At 35.1% G+C, this 20,013-nt stretch overlaps 1 protein-coding gene across 1 annotated transcript in view; it reads left to right on the top strand.

Moving 5' to 3' along the window:
* CFAP54 (cilia and flagella associated protein 54) overlaps window positions 1-19,267 on the top strand; it is a 116,402-nt gene extending 97,135 nt beyond the window's left edge. Inside the window, exons 58-69 of the mRNA XM_037389711.1 lie at window positions 213-368; window positions 1,495-1,603; window positions 4,151-4,238; window positions 5,018-5,110; window positions 5,626-5,767; window positions 7,878-8,078; window positions 9,323-9,531; window positions 12,530-12,715; window positions 13,993-14,099; window positions 14,925-15,114; window positions 16,449-16,526; window positions 19,022-19,267. Coding sequence (XP_037245608.1) covers window positions 213-368; window positions 1,495-1,603; window positions 4,151-4,238; window positions 5,018-5,110; window positions 5,626-5,767; window positions 7,878-8,078; window positions 9,323-9,531; window positions 12,530-12,715; window positions 13,993-14,099; window positions 14,925-15,114; window positions 16,449-16,526; window positions 19,022-19,141 — 1,679 coding nt within the window. The 3' untranslated portion in view covers window positions 19,142-19,267. The remainder of the gene's footprint in view (window positions 1-212; window positions 369-1,494; window positions 1,604-4,150; window positions 4,239-5,017; window positions 5,111-5,625; window positions 5,768-7,877; window positions 8,079-9,322; window positions 9,532-12,529; window positions 12,716-13,992; window positions 14,100-14,924; window positions 15,115-16,448; window positions 16,527-19,021) is intronic.
* The last annotated feature ends 746 nt before the right edge of the window (window positions 19,268-20,013 follow it).

The following is a 20,013-nucleotide window of genomic DNA, read 5'->3' as shown; positions in this document are numbered from 1 at the left end:
TTGGATGATCTAGGCAAACCTCAAGGGCATCATAAAGAAGTGAAACAGCATTATAGTTCTGTATTTATATCCATTAATCACTAGGATTTTTGGGAATTGGTTTGTAATAGTAAATATATAACAGCCTTTGTTCAAAGGAAGGTAATTCTTTTTGCATAAATAGGTTTTCTATTAAATAATTTACTAAGAACTGTATTTTTTTTCTCCCTTAGGACACACATTAGCTGAAAAAGTAGCTTGTACACCTGCAAGAGGAGATCCACTGCAATGGCTAGGTGCTCTCAAACATTTAGAATCAGCACTGAAGCTTTGCAGAGCATCTGCGACAAAAAAATTAGATATGGAAGCCGAACTTCTTTTTCAGATAGGTAAATAAAACACTGTACATCGTGACTGCCTTTCTAGGCAATGTTATGCCTGTGGCCTCTCTTAAAATGGAGACATTTTACTGTACAAATAGAACAGATTTGGATTATTTCTCACCCTGTCTAGCTGCAGATCTCTCTCCCATGTTTAGTATCACAGCAGCATAATTCAGGATGCATTACACAATAATTTCAAAACTGCAGTAAAACTTCTCCAACCTGTATGTTCTCAGGGATCAAAGGTGTAGCCAGTGAGACTAAGGACAGTGCAGAAAGCTAATTAGCTTCTTTGCATCAGTCAGAACTAAAGAAGATGAGCGGCTCAGAAAGTATTTCTAAGTAATTTAAGAAAGCTAATGAATTATACAGTGTTTGCATGCATTTGGATTTTAGTGCCATTATGTTTTGCACCAGGAGATGTTGGTTGGTTAGGATCCCAGTCAGAAAGACACCCAAGATCCCATAAAGTATGTCTTAAAATGCCATTTATTTGAGCTAACAGCATAAAGAAAAAGAAGATCATGGAAATCATGTTATGTACCTTCAGATGCTGAGAAGGTGTTCCAATCAGGGTGTAGCACAACATGCAAATCCTGTCTGTGGAAAAGTTACCTCATTTTTGCCTTTTGAGCTATTAGAGGACTTAAAAGAAAACAATTCTAGTCATCATTTCTATTCTCAAACAAAAAGCCTATTCACATAAGAACTTCTTGCTGCACTTTCATAGAAAGGGCAGGTGATGTAATCACTGGTACTGAGAGTTTATCCTGTGGCTAGGGGATGTGCATAGCACAACATAGGCCTGAAGGTCACACTGTATGTGCAGCATAGCGTAGGACAGATCAGGCCTATGCATTAACTCCTCCATGTAAAATGGTGTTCTGGTTAGGATCACTACATGTTAGGAGTCATTATGATTCCAAAGTTTGGTTATTTTAGCTACTCTGTGATTTACTATAAAAGCATTGTGCACTACATTTTAAGCAAAGTCTTTTCCGGTTTGTTTATCAGAAAGAAAAGAGATAATGCACTATGCTGTTCAACTTTCCTGGAGGGAAAAACAGTCTGGGTCTTACAGAAGAAACCCCAAACAAATCTTGCAAATCTGCTTTCTATATTTCTTTTTTAGGTAAGGTAGAACGCCAGATAACTGAAACAGGCAATAACAAGTCATCTCAAGCTGTTGAAACCCTCTCAGAAGCTATAAAACTCAGCCAGCAACATGATCAAAAATTTGAGTAAGGAACAAGCTATATACCTTTCAAAATAATTTTAATCACACATGAATATAGTTTTTTGACAGTTTTCTGAAATTTGGTGTCAGACTTCTGTTATGAAGCACCTTTTATGTTTTGGAGAGTTTTCTTCTATTGCAGTATAGAAGAGCTACTGTATATTTATTTCCTTATTTAAAACAAATGCTGCGAACATTTAAAAGCATATTTCAGAGTATACAAAGTTAAAGCTTTCTGGTTTAATTCCAAATTTGTACTCTCTCTGTCAACACCAGGAAAAGAGCTATCAATTAAACAGAGGTTTTATTCATATTTCAGAAGATGAGTTGTGGTCTGTCCCCTTCCAGATAATAGAAATCCAACTTGAAAAGGTTAGCAGCCAGAAACAGTCAAAGAACAGAGGCAGAAGGAGCATAGGAAATGTGTTTGTAACAGATATCAGGACAGTGACTTTGGCATTAGTTATCAGCGTAGAAGATGCCTGAAGAGTTGCGCCAACCCAGCCAATAAATTCTGCCAAGCAGCTCTGATACATTGGACTTTAGATTTTTTTAGTTTCTTGACCAGTCTTAATGAATAATGTGCCAAGTCTGGTTACAGAGGGTGTAAAGGCAGCAATTTACCTTGCTTGTTTGGGTATTCTGTTACTAAGTTAATGAACCAGAACTCTGAACACAGAAGCAGTAGCACAGTAATAAACCTCTACAAGCAGTCAGCATGGTGGAAGATAGTACAGAAATGGACTGCGGTGATGTTTCGCAGGTTTAGTTTGCTACACTCTTATTTAATTTGCTGCTATCTTTCTAAAAGAATGTACAGCAACATCAATGGACATTGGCTTTCTTATTTTAGAGAACTAAACATCCCAATCACGTTTATACAAGTCCTTTGTTATCTATGGGATTGTTAATTAAAGTTGTTTATTGATATCTCAAATACTTTTTTGTTAGCAAGACTAGAGAGTTCACTAAATTGTCACCAACAAAGTGTAGAACTTGCCATCTTCCTGCTTAGTTTGCCCTATCTTGAACTGTACAATACTCTTTGTCTTTTGTATTTTGCGTTACACAAATCATACCAAAGCTGGAATTTATTGTATTATATAAACAACCAACTCTGTGCAATATGATTCTATCCAGAACAGTAACTACATAAGCAGGAGTTTGTTGCTGTGCTTAGCAAAATTGATTCATGGGGGAGATCTGGAGAGATCTAAAAAGACAGGAGGAACCTGCATAAAAAGACTGTTCTAAACCTGTAGGAAATAGAAATGTTGGAGAAGGTCTCCGGGTATAGCGATTTTCAGCAGGTTGAGACAAGTAATTCTGCCCCTCTACTTCACTCTGGTGGGACCCCACCTGGAGTACTGCATCCAGCTCTGGGGTCCTCAGTACAGGAAAGACAGGGACCTGTTGGAGTGGGTCCAGAGGAGGGCCACAAAAATGATCAGAGGGCTCGAACATCTCTTCTGTAAGGGAAGGCTGAGAAAGTTGGGGTTGTTTAGCCAGGAGAAGAGAAGACTGCAGGGAGACCTTATTGCAGTCTTTCAGTACTTGAAGGGGGCTTATAAGAAAGATGAGGACAGACTTTTTAATAGGGCTTGTAGCAGTATGACAAGGGACAATGGCTTTAAGGCAAAAGAGAGTAGATTCAGACTAGATATAAGGATATATCTATATTATTATAATAGATGTGATTTTTTACAATGAGGGTGGTGAAACACTGGAACAGGTTGCCTGGAGAGGTGGTAGATGCCCCGTGCCTGGAAGCATTCCAAGGTCAGGCTGGAGGGGGTTTTGAGCAACCTGATGTAGTTGGAAGTGTCCCTACTCATTGCAGGGGGGTTGGAGTAGATGATCTTTAAAGGTCCCTTCCAACCTAAACCATTCTGTGATTCTATGAATTCTATTATTTTTACCTGGTTTGTAATATTATTATAAAAATAACTGAAAGGAGAAGGAAGTATAGGAGGAGAACAGGAACTGGTGAACACAGTCTGCCTGAAGATGTAGAGTATTCTGGTACAGAACTCAGAACTGAGAAGGTTCCTCAGCTGAGGCCAGTGAAGAAATGAAAGACTGTTTTGGTCACTATGGGTATTTTTGCCAATTTCTGGAAGAGTTTTACTGAAAACCCATACCCAAATTAAGCCACCCATGTTTCAGGGCCTGAATGTGAAGAAGGAAGTGGAACCCATACAAATTCTGTACAGAAAGATCACTTCCCTTGCAGAATTACAGTGTTCTTACTGAACGTTTGAAATTTATTTATGCAATATTCATTGCACATAATGCAAATTATATTTTACATACTCCTAAATCAATTTGTTATTTGTTATGCATAATGTCGGGATGCTTTAGACTCACTAAGACTCTAAAACAGGATCACATGGCTTTCTGAAAGAAGAGACACATTAAGTAGATGATGAGGGCTGGATGAATGATTTATTTGGTGAGGCTGTCTGGCTAGTCTTATGCAGGAGTCAGATTGTATCATTGTAATGCTTACTTTGATAGTAATATTGATTGAGCTGTGCGTTGTTTCTTATAGGTTAATAAGAAGATCATACCTTGAAATAGCACTATTATATTTGCATTTTGCAACAGATAATGAGGATTTGTCACAGACAGATAAGATGGTACTTTCCAAATCAAACGTATGTTTTCTATCTTTTGGTTATTGGCCTCTTCAAAGCAGGACATATATTTCTGTTAGAACACTGTGTACCTTGCCAGACTGTTACTTACAGTGACTTGTAAATCATACCGATACTGAAGATCCTACTAGAAGAATCACACAAAGAAATCATACAGTACGGCAGTAGGATTTTATCTTGTTTGATGTTATTTCTTATGCTTATTGCATTAAATGATGACATTTAAAATATTTTTCTGTATAAAATAGGAAGAAACAAAACCAACAGTCTTTTAATTTCTAATTAAGTACTAATTAATTTGTACCTTGCAAAGAAAACATAACATTCAAAGTGCTGATATTTCTATTTTTAAGTGCTGATATTTATACTTCACCAGATTTCAATTTTTCCGTTCAAATATGAGTGACAGCCACATTAAAGCGGCTACAAGCCACAAACTGAAAGCATAGTGTATAACAAAAAAGAGGTAATTAAGATTCCAGAAAGTGGAAAATTGTAGCAAAACTGTATACAGTGGTGACCATAGTACGAGCTGCTCTGAGAAATTTTTTTCAAAAGCAGCCAATTTTAGTATGCTCTGGACAATTTTTTCAATTTTAGCAATTAATCCATGGATTTACAATCAATGCTGATTTTTACAACTTGCAAAGAAAACATTAATTCTGAATTCTGTAAACAGGAGGGCTTTTTTTCCTATATTTAAAATATATTTTGCCATAATACATTTAGAATCCTAATTATGAACTGGTGTTTAATTTTAGACCTCTTCTGGAGAACTCTCTCCATCTGAGGAGGCTTTGAAATCAGAAGGCTACAAAGTACAAGCCTGGATTGCAATAAAAGCAGCTACACAGGTTGGTGCAATATTCTGAAGAGGTAATTTTTTGGTTTTCTTTCATTTCATCTTATGCTACTTAGACAAGCAAGCAAGACAGGAATTAAGGTTTCCTGAAATTTCTGGCGTGGGTTTTATTAGGGGAGATTAAAATGGAAGCTGTCCGAGTCGTGCATTTAATCTCTCTTGGACAGATCTGACTCTGTTTACCTCAACTTTGATTCAGTGCAAATAGAACAGCACACTGCCTGATATGTGTGTGCATATGTTTGACATGTAGGTAGACATCAGTGGCATCCAGGTGAGGATATCTGATTTAAAATCACTTATGTAGTAATTAAGCTGTCAGCAGTAATGATTTATTTAAGTATAGTATGTACCATATGTCAGAGAGAAATAGAATATTTTCCTGACTTTAAAAAACATAATATGGTGAGTAATTAATTTTTTGTCATCATCTTGTTACTCTCAGATTTTAAAATTATATAAATATTGTAGTGAACTTGTTCTGAATAAAATAAATATTATTTTTAGGTCAGTGAAGCTGTGCTTGCTTCTCAGCTGTTAAATGGAATGAAGAGTGTTAAAGAACATGGCATGAAGGATGCAGTGCAACAGAAAATCCCAGAATTTGCTTCCATGGATATTCTTGCTTCATACAGAGATTTCTTATCTGGTATTCTTTTATTCATAGTAATATTAGAACATTAAATAACTAGTGAACTATATATGCCATGTAATCTAATAATACATTAAATATCTAATTTTCATTTATGAAAAATTATAAGTCAAATTTTGAAAGCAAAAGCAAAATCCTCATCCTGCATAGCAGTACAAAATATTAAGTAGACCTAGTGGGTCTGTGTCTGTGAACATGCCTGTGTTCAATAGGTTAAGAAAAACTGCATTTTTTGCATTCTGTTGCTCAGAAAGACAAAAGTGCACATATTTCCATGCTTTTAGAAAAACAGATGGACCTTTGTCACAGGACTTCCCCATACTTCTAGAGTAAGTCTTGCCCGCCGCATCAGTCATCACTGCTTTTTTTTCAAACACTGATTTAGAAGAGACTTTTTCCTTAGGTATATTAGCTTTTCCTTGGAGATTTTAAGTTTTTCTTTTGATTTTGCAAAGAGATGTTGGTGTTGAAGAGCTTGTTTCTCCCTGTCCTGCCTGCCCTACCCCCAAAAAATAACCCCAAACCAAACACCAAAACCAACGAACTAAAACTCCTGCAAAGTTATCTGCTCGGGTACTATATTCTAAAAGTTAAAGTCAGTATAATAAATTATTTTTACTGTCGTTCCAGTTGAATGGGTTATCATTTAGAGATACTTCCATTAGCTTGGTAGAACTTTGCCTTTGCCTGGTTTGTTTCCAACTTCTGCATTTATTTTACAATTATTGAAGTTGATGAAGTTTTTGATTTAAAAAAACATTCAGTGAAACTAGGAATCTGGGGATAATGTTTGCCAGATAATATATAAACACTAAGGCAAAATATCTGAATTTATTTTTAAACTAGGAACCATTAATTTAGTGATAAAATTTTGGTTCAGTGGCTTAATTGCAGTCATCCCAAGTGACTGACAAAGATTGAATTGCTCTGTCTGGTAGTTGCTGGCAAAGTTGAGCAATGTCTGCTTACTGTACCGTGTTTAAACATATGTGTTTTGATTGGTTTATGAAAACAAGTGTTGGATGCTAAGACTTTCCATCAATCTGATTGTTTTGTACTGGCTCCATTTGCTTATAATTACAGATAATTTTTTCTTTCAGCAAATGCAGCAGGTGTTTCTCCTGATAGTTCTGTTAGGCAATACAAAGAAGAATAGAAAATGTAGAAAAGCAATAGTAGGCCAAAATATATAAAGGTAAACTGAAATGGAAATTATCAGCACAGCGTGCTAAGTATTTCCTGTAAAACCATTAGTGAAAGACATTGTTCGAGTTTCATCTGTAAACAATGTGTCCATTTTAACTTAATTCTGTTTTTACAATTGACAGTGAAATATCAGGAATAATGGAGACATTCAGATTTGGTAGAAGCACATATAATTATTTTCTGGAAGTTTACTATTAGGATTAACTGTAACATAATGTTTGTTCAATTTGGAATGAGAAACAGCAGAAGAATTGTGTAGGCTTTTGAGAGCACCATGTACTAATACAGTGAAAAAAATACTGAATTTAAGCAGTCATGTAGTGATAACTGTAACTGTACTTTTTGCATAAGTATAACTTTTAGGCAGCACAAAAAAAAAAAAAGTGTTGTTTTTTTTAATCCATTGTCAAGAACATATTGCATTGATAATATGCTTAATATCTAAAAGGGACTGGATTGATACTAACGATAAATATTTCAGAGTACCTAACTCTTCTGAGTTCAGGTCAATCTAACTGTGAAGTTCAACTGCTGTAGTTATGACTGATGACTCCTAGTATTGTTTCCATTTAGGAAACATCTGCTATTGAACAATGTATAGAAACAATGGCTTTATATTTACATTCAGAGAGCGAGAGAGCACCTTGGTCTCTACCCCTTATAGCCTCTTGCAAGGACCAGTCAGATTCCTGACTATGATCTGAGAAATATTTTCTTTACTTTTACTAGTTCAAGTAATATTAAAGCAGAATAGAAAGAATTTTCCTTTTACGGAAAACATAATGAGGTTCACAAGTTACATTTTTAGTTACAGATTAGCCAATTCCAATTGTGCAGAAATAGCTTTTGAATTGCAACCATTCACTTAATGTGTACTGTTAAACTGGTTTTGGATTTGCAGATGGATACAATGTTGTCTCTGAAAGTGCCAAAGTTTCTTCTACTGAAAACAAACAAGCCACACAAGACAAGCAGAGCCAGAGTGAAGGAACGGAAAGTCTTGCCACCAAGGCCAGCCACAAGAAAGAGTCAATAACATGGGTTCACTTAATTCACTACCACAGTTATTTAAAAAGACTTTACAACACAAACCTTTTATTTGGTATGAATTTTTTCTTCCTTCCAGAAAACTGCCATAAGTGAGATATTGTTCCTGGGTGCTAACAGGTTCAGATTCAAAGGCTATCATTAGTGTCATTTTGAGTTCCTTTAAATTGTATAAATGCAAAATAAATTTTCACTGAAATGAAGATTTATGTCATTTTACAAGTTTTGGAAGTGAAGTATTATTACCTTTTTTCCCCCATAATTATTCAAAAGCCTTCATGATACCTGGAAAAGTATCCCTCAAAACATAATTGCTATTACTATATCTGAAGCATTTTTTAAAAAATCATGATCTATATTTATTTTTAGTTCTAGATGCATCAGACTTAAGTCACATCAGAAATAAATTGTTCAGTTTGGGGTGCTATTTGTGAGAAACTATTTGAATGTAAATGGGAAGGCTGAACATTATTGAATGTGTTTTGACTAAACCCCCAGATGTTTTGTACATGCCTGGTTTATGGTAATAGATAGGACCTTTCAAACAGAGTAAGAATCCATTAATTTCAGGGACCTAATACTATGTATCTATATCTGATGGCCAGCTGCTGGATATACAAGTGATGACCTGATCAGTGAGAATAGAACTAGATTGTACATCTAGATTGTACAATTGTAGATTGCCAAGAAAGAAACCTAGCAACTCTGAAAATAGTAATTTCAGAGGGGGCTGGATTTTCGTCTTGTGGCGCCAAATGAAAGGAAAGTATTCTACCTCAGCACAGAACTACAAGGACAGTCAGGTGTGTAGAAGCAGGTGTTGAAATGTGCACATGTATCTCTGCTGTAGTTACCAATGATGTAGCCTAGGGAGCAACTCAGCTGATCAGCCACTACCTGTCTAAATTATGGTCTTTTGTCCATATAGCTTCTTTTGACTGCACGGAATAAATATGCATTTATCCTAGTGGGTACTTAGACATCTAGTGAACATACTGATGCTTACACATCTAAATTTAAGTACCTAAACCTCAAAACTGTACCTTCCATTTTATGCTACTCTATAATGTCTACACAGGGTTTGTTTCATTATCAGATCTCCAGTGAAAAATTGCAATACAAATAGCATAACCTAGTAGTATTTAAGGACAATCAATGTAATTGTTGGAAATGCATTTATTTGATATTGAACCAATTTACATATTTTACTATATTTCCAAAACATATGAATATTGAGTGGCTGTAGAAACTTCACTTTATTATGGCAAATGATGATGTAATAAAAATTTCTTTTCAAAGCTGCCCCTAGCTCAGGACCTGGATCATTTTCTGCAAGAGACGGACACCTTAGTTCTGTTTTTGACACAGGGATTGCTCTACGCATAGCAGAAATGCATTCCTTTCTCAAAAAACATTTGTTTGAATATTCAATGTGTTGTCTTGAGAATTTCCCAGAAGAGCTACATGATTTAGAATTGCCGCTTGGTAGGCCAGCTGATTCTTCAAAGGTACCTATTTTATTTCTGATGTTTCAAAAATATGTATTATACTCAGATTCTGGCTAGTTCCAATGGTGATTTTTCTGAGAGCACTATAGAAGAATGAAATTCATTATGCGGAGGATCAATGCAAAACTAAAATCCTGTGCAAGCAGTGAAGAACATAGTTAACAAATGCAAATATCCTTGTGTTATTCATTCCTGCAAAAATTATCTCTATCCCATGCCCAGTGTATTTAAACCCTAGAAGAGTAAGCAGAATGAGACTTAAGATGATTTTATTATTAGTTAAAGTTGGCTGTGTTATTTGGTAGGACTGAGGCTTTTAATCTTGTAGATCTCTCATGTTTCATACCAAAAATGTCTTGATGTTTGCTTTTTCATTTCTATGTACAAGCCTCTACATTGTTAATGTGGTCTATAATAAAGGCATGATTTAAAAAATATATATAATTTATATTTTCTCAAAATTGGTTGAAAGCCATGTGTGCCAATTTTTTTCACTGATTATTAGCTGGCTAGAAAATCAGTCTTTTAAGATCTCTGGCTTGGAACAGCCTATTTGAGCATTCAAATGTAGGTAGCTCAGTCTATATTACTCAGAGAAAGGTTGAATTAGAATTCTGGAGTCTACGCTGACCATGGCATATGTATTGAATATTGAACGGTAAAAGTCTTTGAAGAGTCAATGTAAAAATTATTGTCTTCAAAGTTTCTCCATCCCACTTCTCATGTTAATAATTAACTTAATACTAAAAAATTAAAATGACAGGTTATTCTCTATGGTTTATTTTTTACCTAATATGTTCAGTATTAGATGGAGTCAGGGGAGCCTTGAGGAGTAAGAACTTGTTATCTTATAAAAAGGAATTAAAATACTTTCATGAAAGTAGTTTATCTAGAGTTGGTGAACTTTCTGCGGTAATGATACAGCGTATCATTACTCATTTCCCAACAAAGAGCTGACTGTGACACTGAATAAATTGTAAATATGTGGTATGTGACATTTATAACAGCCATCGTATATATAACATTATTTTACTCTGTCTGTTCTGTTTTTGACATAATTAGTATTACACTGTCCTAGAATAATAAGCGTCAGAGCTCACTGTCATGTTTGTGACAGGTGCAAGCTGCATTAATCATGTGTTAGCTTCACTGTTGTAGACAGCTAACAAGCATAAAGCTCTTACTTTTTTTAATTCTAAGTTTCATTGATTTTTATCACATTTTTAGAAGCTTTAACTATTCAGAAGGCTGTATAAGTTATTTAAAAAAAATACTGTAATTTGATACTAGGATTTTTAACAGTACAAATAGGTAAAATTTTTGAAATAATTTTGATGTACAAGGTTGTTTTGCTTACATTTGTTTTTGTAATTCTATTTTTGACTCGAAGTTTTTTTCAGCTCTGCTGAACAAAGAATCCAAATTACATTAAGAAGGCTATAATTAAAATTGTGTGCCCTGTTACATTTTGCATGCTTGTTTTTTATTCCACTTCACGATGTTATGTAGGACTGGAAACACTTAACCAAAACAGTTTATTGTTTTCAGGCTTCAGAGAAAGTTGAATAGATAAATATTTATGTATGTAATTCAGCAACCCTCCAGTTTGACAACAGCAGTCGTAATGTCCTTCCTCAAAAGATTCAACATGATGTAGATAACAAAAGATGCAGTTCCATGAAAAAGAAAATAATTCCGTTCATGCTCCATGCTAAGAGGATAGTGGGTGATTCGTTGCCAAAATAAAGATCCTGAATGTAGAAGATTATTGTAGTAGGGGGATGATCTATGCACACCTCATGGCATACCATGGATTATAGCCACTTTTATTGCTGCCTTAGTGTTTAGAATCTATGTGGCATGGATCATCCCCAGTTAATTGTCCTATGCCTATGTGAAGGCATATCCATATGCTTGAATGCATGACTTCAACATGCATGGCTTTGCCTTTGTCTTCACTTTGACTATATTTTGATGTGGGATGGTAAATGGCTTTATGAAGTAAATTATGTCACTGTGAAACATCCATCTTCTGGATGTTTCTTCCATCCATCTTCCATCTCACCTGGATTTACTTCCCTCTTGAGCTGTATTTTCTGAAAATAGAGTGAGTATAATACTCTAGTTTTTCTCAGCAATGAACATTCAAAATGAAAAAAAACCCAACCCACTCCCCAGGCAGCTATTTTCACTGCCAATGATGGAGACACTAACAACCTTTTCAAACAGCTTCAGCATTACCTCAAAATGTCACTGTTTTGCCTTCTCTGTTCTTTGCAGATCTGCGTAATATTTTAAAAAGTAAAAATGCTATGGCATTGTTCAGCCTTTAAATCAAATGTTTTAAAATTTTAAAAAAAGTTTTTATTCATGAATGAATGTTGGTTGACGGTGTTCTTCCATTACTTCCCTGGTAAATGACAGCCAAACAGAAACTCTTTGATGAATAGTCTACTAATGCTTCATATATATTTTAGTTAATATGACATATGACAAATCCTTACAAATTAAGTAACTGAATTTTCAGTAGGCATCAAGCTTTTTTAGTTGCAAAGCTAAAGAGAAAAAAATAGGTAAACATAAATACAGTGTTAGTCTAATATTCAGGTTGCTATTTTAATTATCAATATGTATAGCCAACAAATTACTTTTTCAGCACTAAATCTTGTATGGTCAGCATGTCAGATAATATTTTTCAGCAAAAAACATAACACTGTAAGGAAGATAAGTCAAAAATAACAATCTTTGTTCCTGTTAGGTGTCTCTTAAGTCAGCCCAGTGGTCCTTTGTATTAACTTCAGAAATGTCTCATCATGTGTACTTCGAAAAACCTTAACCTGGTAAAATGGACACCTTTTAAAATTACCCATTTATCTAAAAAAAACAGGTATTTGTGCAGGAGTGAAATTCGTGCTGATTCTACTAGACAGTAGATTATAACAGATTTTGCATGTTACACTAGAAAAAATACAATTTAAAATTTTCTTCTGTGTTTCAGATGTCTCTTGAAATTACTGGAATGACATCAAAGATGTCTCGTGTGAGAGTAACTTCTCCAGCTTCTGTCATCACAGAGGCAGACAGTCCGATGGAGAGTAGGGCAGCAAATGCTTCAAATAAGGAAATTAACATTCAGTGGTACTTTCCTTCTCTGGCAAAGCCTTCAAATGATACAGAGACTAAGGTATAACTACACCAAAGCAGTTCCTTAGGTATTGGAACAAATTAAGTTTCATTTCCAATGAATATTTATGTTATGACTGCTCAGCTTTTTAATTGAATTATCCATATGCTGATTGACAAGCTGGACAGCAGGAAGCTATGTATTTACTGTGCTACAAACCTGCTATGCAGGACAAACAATGCCCTGACAGTTTTTTGGTGGTGGACCAAAGAAATTGTTGATCACATAGAGCTTCCAGGCCATGTTGTATTCATGCCTATTGTAGGTCCCTGGTGTCTTTAAGACCTCCACTCTGTTAAGTTTGGTTAGAGCTGACCAATATATTCAAACAATATTGTTTGGTGGGAGGCTGTTGGAAAAGCGAAGTTTTGTGTACACAGGGAAAATAGGATTTTATAAACCTCATTTCCTTAAGAAATCTGACTAAACATGAAAGATGAGAGAGCTTGGAGGGTTGCAGGAAAGCAGGAGACCAGGACATGGAATTTATTTTATTTTTAAACAAGGGAACAGCATGTAGGTAAAACTTCTGCTAATGCAATAGAAATCCACGATTCCAAACTTTTTGGCATAGCAGATCAGTGTAAAAATTTCCACTAGATCCTTTTAATCTCTATTAGTAAGCTGATAGAAGCCCTGTGAAGTTACTGCAAATAATGTACTTTTCAATATAGTTTTGCAGCTTACTTTAGCATGACCTTACAGATAATTAAAGATCCAGAGGCAACTCCTGAAAACAACTAAGCATAATAGGAAATTATTTCAATGAAAGATGAGAACATTCTATTTCATTTTCTTATGCTCTTATATTGATACAGCTTTATTAGACTGTGAGTTATGTGCACTTCATGGATTTAAACCTAGTATGATGACAGCCACGCACAAGGGTATATAGCAAATCTAATTAATTACATAGGGCCTTTGGAAATTCAGTAAAAGCTCTCTGTTCAGCCTTCCTGCAGTTGGAACTTCGGACATTGATTGATTGATGGGATTGATTGACCAGGACAGGACAACACTGAGATTTTGATGGTGACTCTATAGGGTATATTAATTTTCAAACCCATGTAAATTATATCCATAACTAAATTGCTTTAAAACCTATAAAAACTTAGTACAAATTCATATGAGACCACACTCCCCCTTTTTTTGAAATTCAGTTATCTAAGTCTTCATCAGTACACTGTACTTGATAGTTATAATCTAGTATCACTGAAATAGCTCAGGTCTACTCTACCATACTGCATTATAGCTTATCCATTCCATCTCTTTTACAGGTTTTGCTGCTTTATGCTTATAACACAAAGCCTGTCAAGATTAGCAACATCAAGACTTTCAGTTCCACGTCTATGTTTTCTGGCCATTTGTGGATTCCATTGCCTAGGTAAATAATCACTGACTTTATCCTGTTATTTCATGCTGTATTAAAGATCAGTCAACCATTTAGGATCAGAGAAAATAAATTACAAAATATCAAAGAGCTGTAAATCTTTAAAAGCATTCATCTTTGCTTTTCAGAGATTTTTCACTGTAAAAACTATAAGATGTTGTGCACTGTGTTAAACCCATCCAAACATATGCTTGTTTGTACATTATCATTTTAGTTTTGATTCTTAAAGAACTGAGTAACACATGCTAATTATATTAAACTGGTATGGCAATGTAAATAAACGCTAGCACATCTAAGAAGCAGTCCCAGTAGTTACTCCTATTTTCTCACTTGTTCATCTACTGTCTCCATCACATATTACAACTCTGAGCATGCAAGAACTTTTCTCAGATGCATTCCCAGACTCAGCCCTTCATTTTACATCCTATGGTGGTTTTCATTACTTCTTCCTTGTCATTTATCTAGCCTAAGAATTTTTGGAACCGCTGAGCAGGTGGAGGGCAAGGAATAACGGGCCAAGAAGAGTTGCAGCCTCTGCCAACTTTGTGCTAGTTGCATAAGAAAAATATTTTCTTAGAGAGGTATTCTTAAAATACCTCTTATTACCATTTTTAACACAAAAAACTAATGCATTCCATATTTCCAGTTTCTCTAATGGAAAACTTCTTTTTGTAAAATTATGAGATCAGTCTTGAAATGAAAGAAAAAGTAGAATATAATCAATATGTAATAAAAGCTAGGTCAGTTTAATTATAACCTTGAAACAGCAAATATTATTGTTTTATAACAGCAATAATGAAAAATCTTGTCTTCTCTCAGAATTATTTCTTTACGGAAGAAATTATCTAATCTGAAACAGCAAGTTGAAATGCTGATGCAAAGTTCTAAAAGCTCTTCTTCAGCTTCAGAACCTACAAGTTTTCTTGAACGAAGTGAAACTCTGAAAATAATTCCTTCAAAAAAACCCAAAATGAATGTTGCAAAAGTGCATCTTGATGAAAAAACAGAAGTAAGTGAGAACAGTTCTGCTCTTAAATATGCCTGACTTTAAGATGTCTGTTTTGGGGAAAATAAATTATAGGTAACTTGGAAGGCAGACATAAAAGATTAAATTTCCCTCAGCCCTTTCAAGAAATGCTGAAATATTTTCACTTTTCATTTTATATTTAACTTTTTATTTTCCTCATATATTGCTTGTCACTTCACAAAAATAGCAGGCAACTTCAGCCTTCCACTTGAAAATAAAGGCTACATCTTCAGGTATATAGATTTGAAAATTGATGCCTAATTTATAGTAATCTACATCTGAAAATCCTTGGCAGAGTGTTAAATTAGCACGGCGATTAACCCAGAAGTGCTTTTTAAAAATCAGTTACACATCTTCAATGCAAAATGGGCAGTGATTTTGAAATAAGAACCTTCTAATGTTATTGAGAGAGGACTAAAACTGGCAGTGAATTTGTTTTCATCTTCACTACGCCACCTTCCTCTTTTCTTTTTTATTAGCAAGGCTGAATATGGTCTGCAACCAAATAACTCCCCCCACATAAACATACAAAAGAGATAATTTCAGAATTTTCCATGTGGTCTGTTTGAGATAATGTCATTGGAATAGAATGTTGCCACAGCATAACTGCTGCTTGATAAATGCCAAGGCAAAATAGACGTTTATTTTCGAAGTGGGAGACATTTATCATGTGACAGGATTCTCTTTATATCTATTATACGAAATGATTAATGATGTAGAGGCTGTCATTTTGTCTGATGGATGCTGTGAAACCGTGACAATTGTGCACTGTGCCATTGAGGCTGTATTTTGACCAGCTTGAAGAACAAATGATGCTTTGGCCAATCACAGTGGTTTTGGGAGGGTAGACAGAGCTGTCCTTTAGTGGGTGTTTCTGATTACCTGAAGGGTTTTGCTCAAACTTTCATTAATATACGTCAGTAATTGGAAAAACAATGTTTAGAATACTAATAAGATTAACATGCCATGCATTATACATGTATAAATATCATCTTGTCAAGACTGTTTGTTTATAATGTCTTCAGTAAACACGTAGCAGAAGTATGCTCGCTCACTGGATTTAATACCTGAGCCAGGGGCAATTTTGCCTCAGTAGACACCGCAAGGTTTGGGCACTTGTGTTTGTACAGCAAACACAACTATTTGCGTTGCAGAAAATTTATATTCATCAGCTAAGGTTTATTTTGTTCTGAATTCAATTAGAATAACCTAAAATTTGATTGTTCTGAAAAATTTTGTAAAGCAAAGCCATCTGTTACCTTATCAGAGGAGAATGGTAGTACAGCATTAGCTTTTTTCTTGTTTTATACTGTTAGGAAATGGCTAAAAGGTGTTTATCTGAAGTCAAAGCACTGCTATCTGTTGTTCCAGCCCTGTCCTTGCCATTAACTGAGGTATGTGTTCACATTAATAGTAAAAATCTGTTTTCTAAAATAAAACAATTGCTCAGTTAAACTGAAACATGGATTATACCACTAAGTATCTTCCCGTATTTTTCTTATACATTGTTGGACTTTCCGTTTGGGTTTTATTTTTTCATTTTTATAAACAAAATTCAAGTGTGCATGCTTACAAACTATAAGTATCTTCACTGTTCATTATAATCACCTTTTTATACATACAGAAATGTATTAAAAATGAATCTCACTCACAATGGGTTCATCTAGGTTATTCACCATCTTCTGGTCATTGTTTACAGAGACACCAGTGAATTTCCATGATGTAATTGTCAAATGCAATTTCCTCCCATCCTGGTGTTTTTACAATTATTCAGGCTTTCCTTCTATTTTCTTTAGCTTTTTCTGTCATGCCCATGACATATCCTGAGAGACAGCACGCCATTTTTTTGGTCCATGCTGTATTCATCTTGTTACCCAGTTGTAGTCAGCGCCCCAGAGCAGGCTATGGGAACTGGCCCGCAGAGGGCAGCGGTGCTGTTCAGTGCTCTCAGCCACCCTAGGGGATCCCTAGGGAAGGGACCATGGTGGCCAGGGCTCAACCTCAGATACCTTGCCCGTAATTGTTCACAACGGAATGGTAACAGATAAGGCATCCACTGTACTCTTCTTTTCCAGTCAGGTAGCTCTTCCTACCAGAAAGGAATCCTGAGTCTCACCTGGGAACAGTTTGGCTAGCAGCCTATTTAGAAGGGAGAATCTGTAATGCTGTCCTGTGCATCCTGCAGTCTGGTACCTGGGAGTACATACTTTGCTTTTATACATATTGCACCAGTGATCCATCTTAAAAAGCCTCTCTCAAATGACTCCCAGGCTTTTGTATCACTCAATCTGGCTTTATCAGTGCATCAAAATATACACACATTCAGTCTGCAAAGTTATACTTTTCAGTCCCATTGGAATATCTTCCATGGTAAAGAGATTTGACAGACACCTAGGGGAAGGTAAAGCCAAGCTTTCGATCGTGTGGACCTCCTGGACCTGTTTTAAATTCTCGGGAATCCCTCTTGACTTTGCCTGCTTCTCTTTGTGGGTCTACCATGAAAGCGAGGGAGCAAATTTAGTGGTGTCCTGCCAGTAAGAATATGATGTTAATTGCTCTGTTTTATACTGGCTAAATGCCACATCAAGCTAAAATATTTCAACAGGTGAAACTATGGGCTTTTCATGACAAAGTTTCAGATAAGAGATTTCAAACTAAGGTGCTATTACATTTGGCAGATTGATTGAGCGAGTGAAGCCTAATCTTTCAAGATGCTGAGTATCTTCATTCTTCTCTGAAGCCAGCACTTCATTATGTACAGCATATTTCTAAACAGTACTTCCAAACTTTCCAATAAGTTCTATATGTGCATTACCCAGTCTTCTTGGCTAGAGGTGGAAAGCTCAGAGTGGCACTATGTATACTATAGGGTAGTACATTTCCTGTTTTCAAGTATGCAGGAGAAGGCAGCAGATGTATCGCTTATATGTAGTTTTACATCATTTTTCCCCACTGCACACTTTTTTTTTTTTTGCTCATCATCTTCTGAATTAATTGGATAAAGTCAGTTCTGCTTTGTGGTATTTGTTTTCTCATTCTCTGAGCTGTCACACTTTAACTCCTATCATGTTTCCAGTGTCTCTTCTTTGATCCTCTTTTTTCTGTTTATGTGTCTTACGGTGCTTTTGATTCAGCACCGAATTATATTTCCAAGTGGAAAAAGTGCATTTTTATTGAATTATTCATTTAAAATTATTTTACTGTTCATGTTTTAAGAACAAAAATTGATCAGCCAGCTTGTTTTTACAGCTACTTAATCAATAGCTATGTTCTTGAGGGAGATAATAAAGCGTAGTGTTTGGAAGTTCCAATCTTAAATGTTAAAAGTAAATTTATAAATAAAATAATTGCATTAAATATTAATCTCCCTAGATAGCCTGTTGCAAGCTTATCCTCCTTTAGTTAGTTTTTCTTAATATATAAATCAGCTAGACAATTCTCTTATGTCCAATGGACATACAAACCAGTTTATCATTGCCCTCTATTTCACCTTTTACAATTAGCTCAATTCTTTCAGATTCTCATCTTAGGAAAAGTTTTCCAAATTATTAATAATTCTTGCTGCTCTTGTCTGATATTTTCATTTTACCTACAGATGATCAGGGTAAACTTTGTGAGCAAGACTGTTCACCCAAATGTCCTCCCCTTAATCCTGTTTTACTAGTTTCTTGCAAGAGATGTCATTAACCACAAATTAATATTGAGGCAATGAGTGTTTCTAACTTCATTGGTTGTAGCTCAGAAATCTGGCTTTAATATGGAGCTATTTGTATATATGTACTTTCTGGCACCTATAAACTTAATAAAGTCCTTTGCTTTTTTTTTCTTTTTTTTTTTTTTTTTTTTTTTTTGTGTGTGTGTGTGTTTTGTGGGTTTTTTTTTTCCCCAGATCCCATTTGATGTTACTTTGCAATCAATAGCAAGTTTGGAAGATATGTTTGATCCTGCCAATGGATATATAATAACTGAAGAAAGCCTCTTCAGTTGGATCATTTCTCTGTTTCACTGAATTCTGTTTTTGCAGTAACTTCATCAATTGTTGAGTGCTATAGATTTAGACTTAAGTTCTGGTGTTTATGAAACATCCTCATTAATCACACCAGGACTTGGCTCCTAACGTGCTTTATAATTTTAATTTTGAGCTTATTTCTAATTACTTAAAATTAATATGTTTTAAAATTAAAACACATTTTTAGAAATTAAATGTATTAAAAGTAGTTTCTTAACAAGAGGATTAAAAATATTCAATCATCTATAATTAAGTGACTTTGTTGGGGTTTTTCTAGCTTTTCAATAATTTCTTATTTAGAAAAGCTGAATAGGCTTGTAGCCTTCTAGCATCTGCTAATAGATAACTGCTTTTCCCCTGAAGTTTTATTCTCATCAGCATTTTTAAATTGCTTTTGCATTTATCAAAAGTTGGGTTTATTTCTAAGACTGATAATTTTTTTTGGCCTAAAATCTTCACTGAGTTTGTTCTCTTACACTGCTATTTGAAACTAGCGTTTCAGACTTTTCTATCTTCCGTTAAAACCACGTCACAGGCTGTTCAGCGTGAAAATGATCACTCAGATGTCTCCATAATTCCACAGCATTTTTCAGGGGAGGGGAGGCCATTTAAAAAAATAAAATTTCTATAGACTACATAGAACATTTTTGGAGATCACTCTAAAAAACAAAACCTCTACTATGCAGTCAATACCACAAATATTATTTTAAAGTGCTGAAGAAACCCTAGTGAGTCCTAACAACAGCCACCTGAGTCAATGTGCTTGTCTAGTGTTAGAGATGGGGAATCTGACACAAAAAAATTAGTTAGTTGAACAAGGCCACACAAGAGAGTGGTCATGGCCCTTTGGTTTTGCTCACATCACAAGGCCA

This window comes from Falco rusticolus, chromosome 5, assembly GCF_015220075.1.
Source record: "Falco rusticolus isolate bFalRus1 chromosome 5, bFalRus1.pri, whole genome shotgun sequence".
Lineage (NCBI taxonomy): Eukaryota > Metazoa > Chordata > Aves > Falconiformes > Falconidae > Falco > Falco rusticolus.
This window is presented reverse-complemented; position numbering and strand designations above follow the sequence as displayed.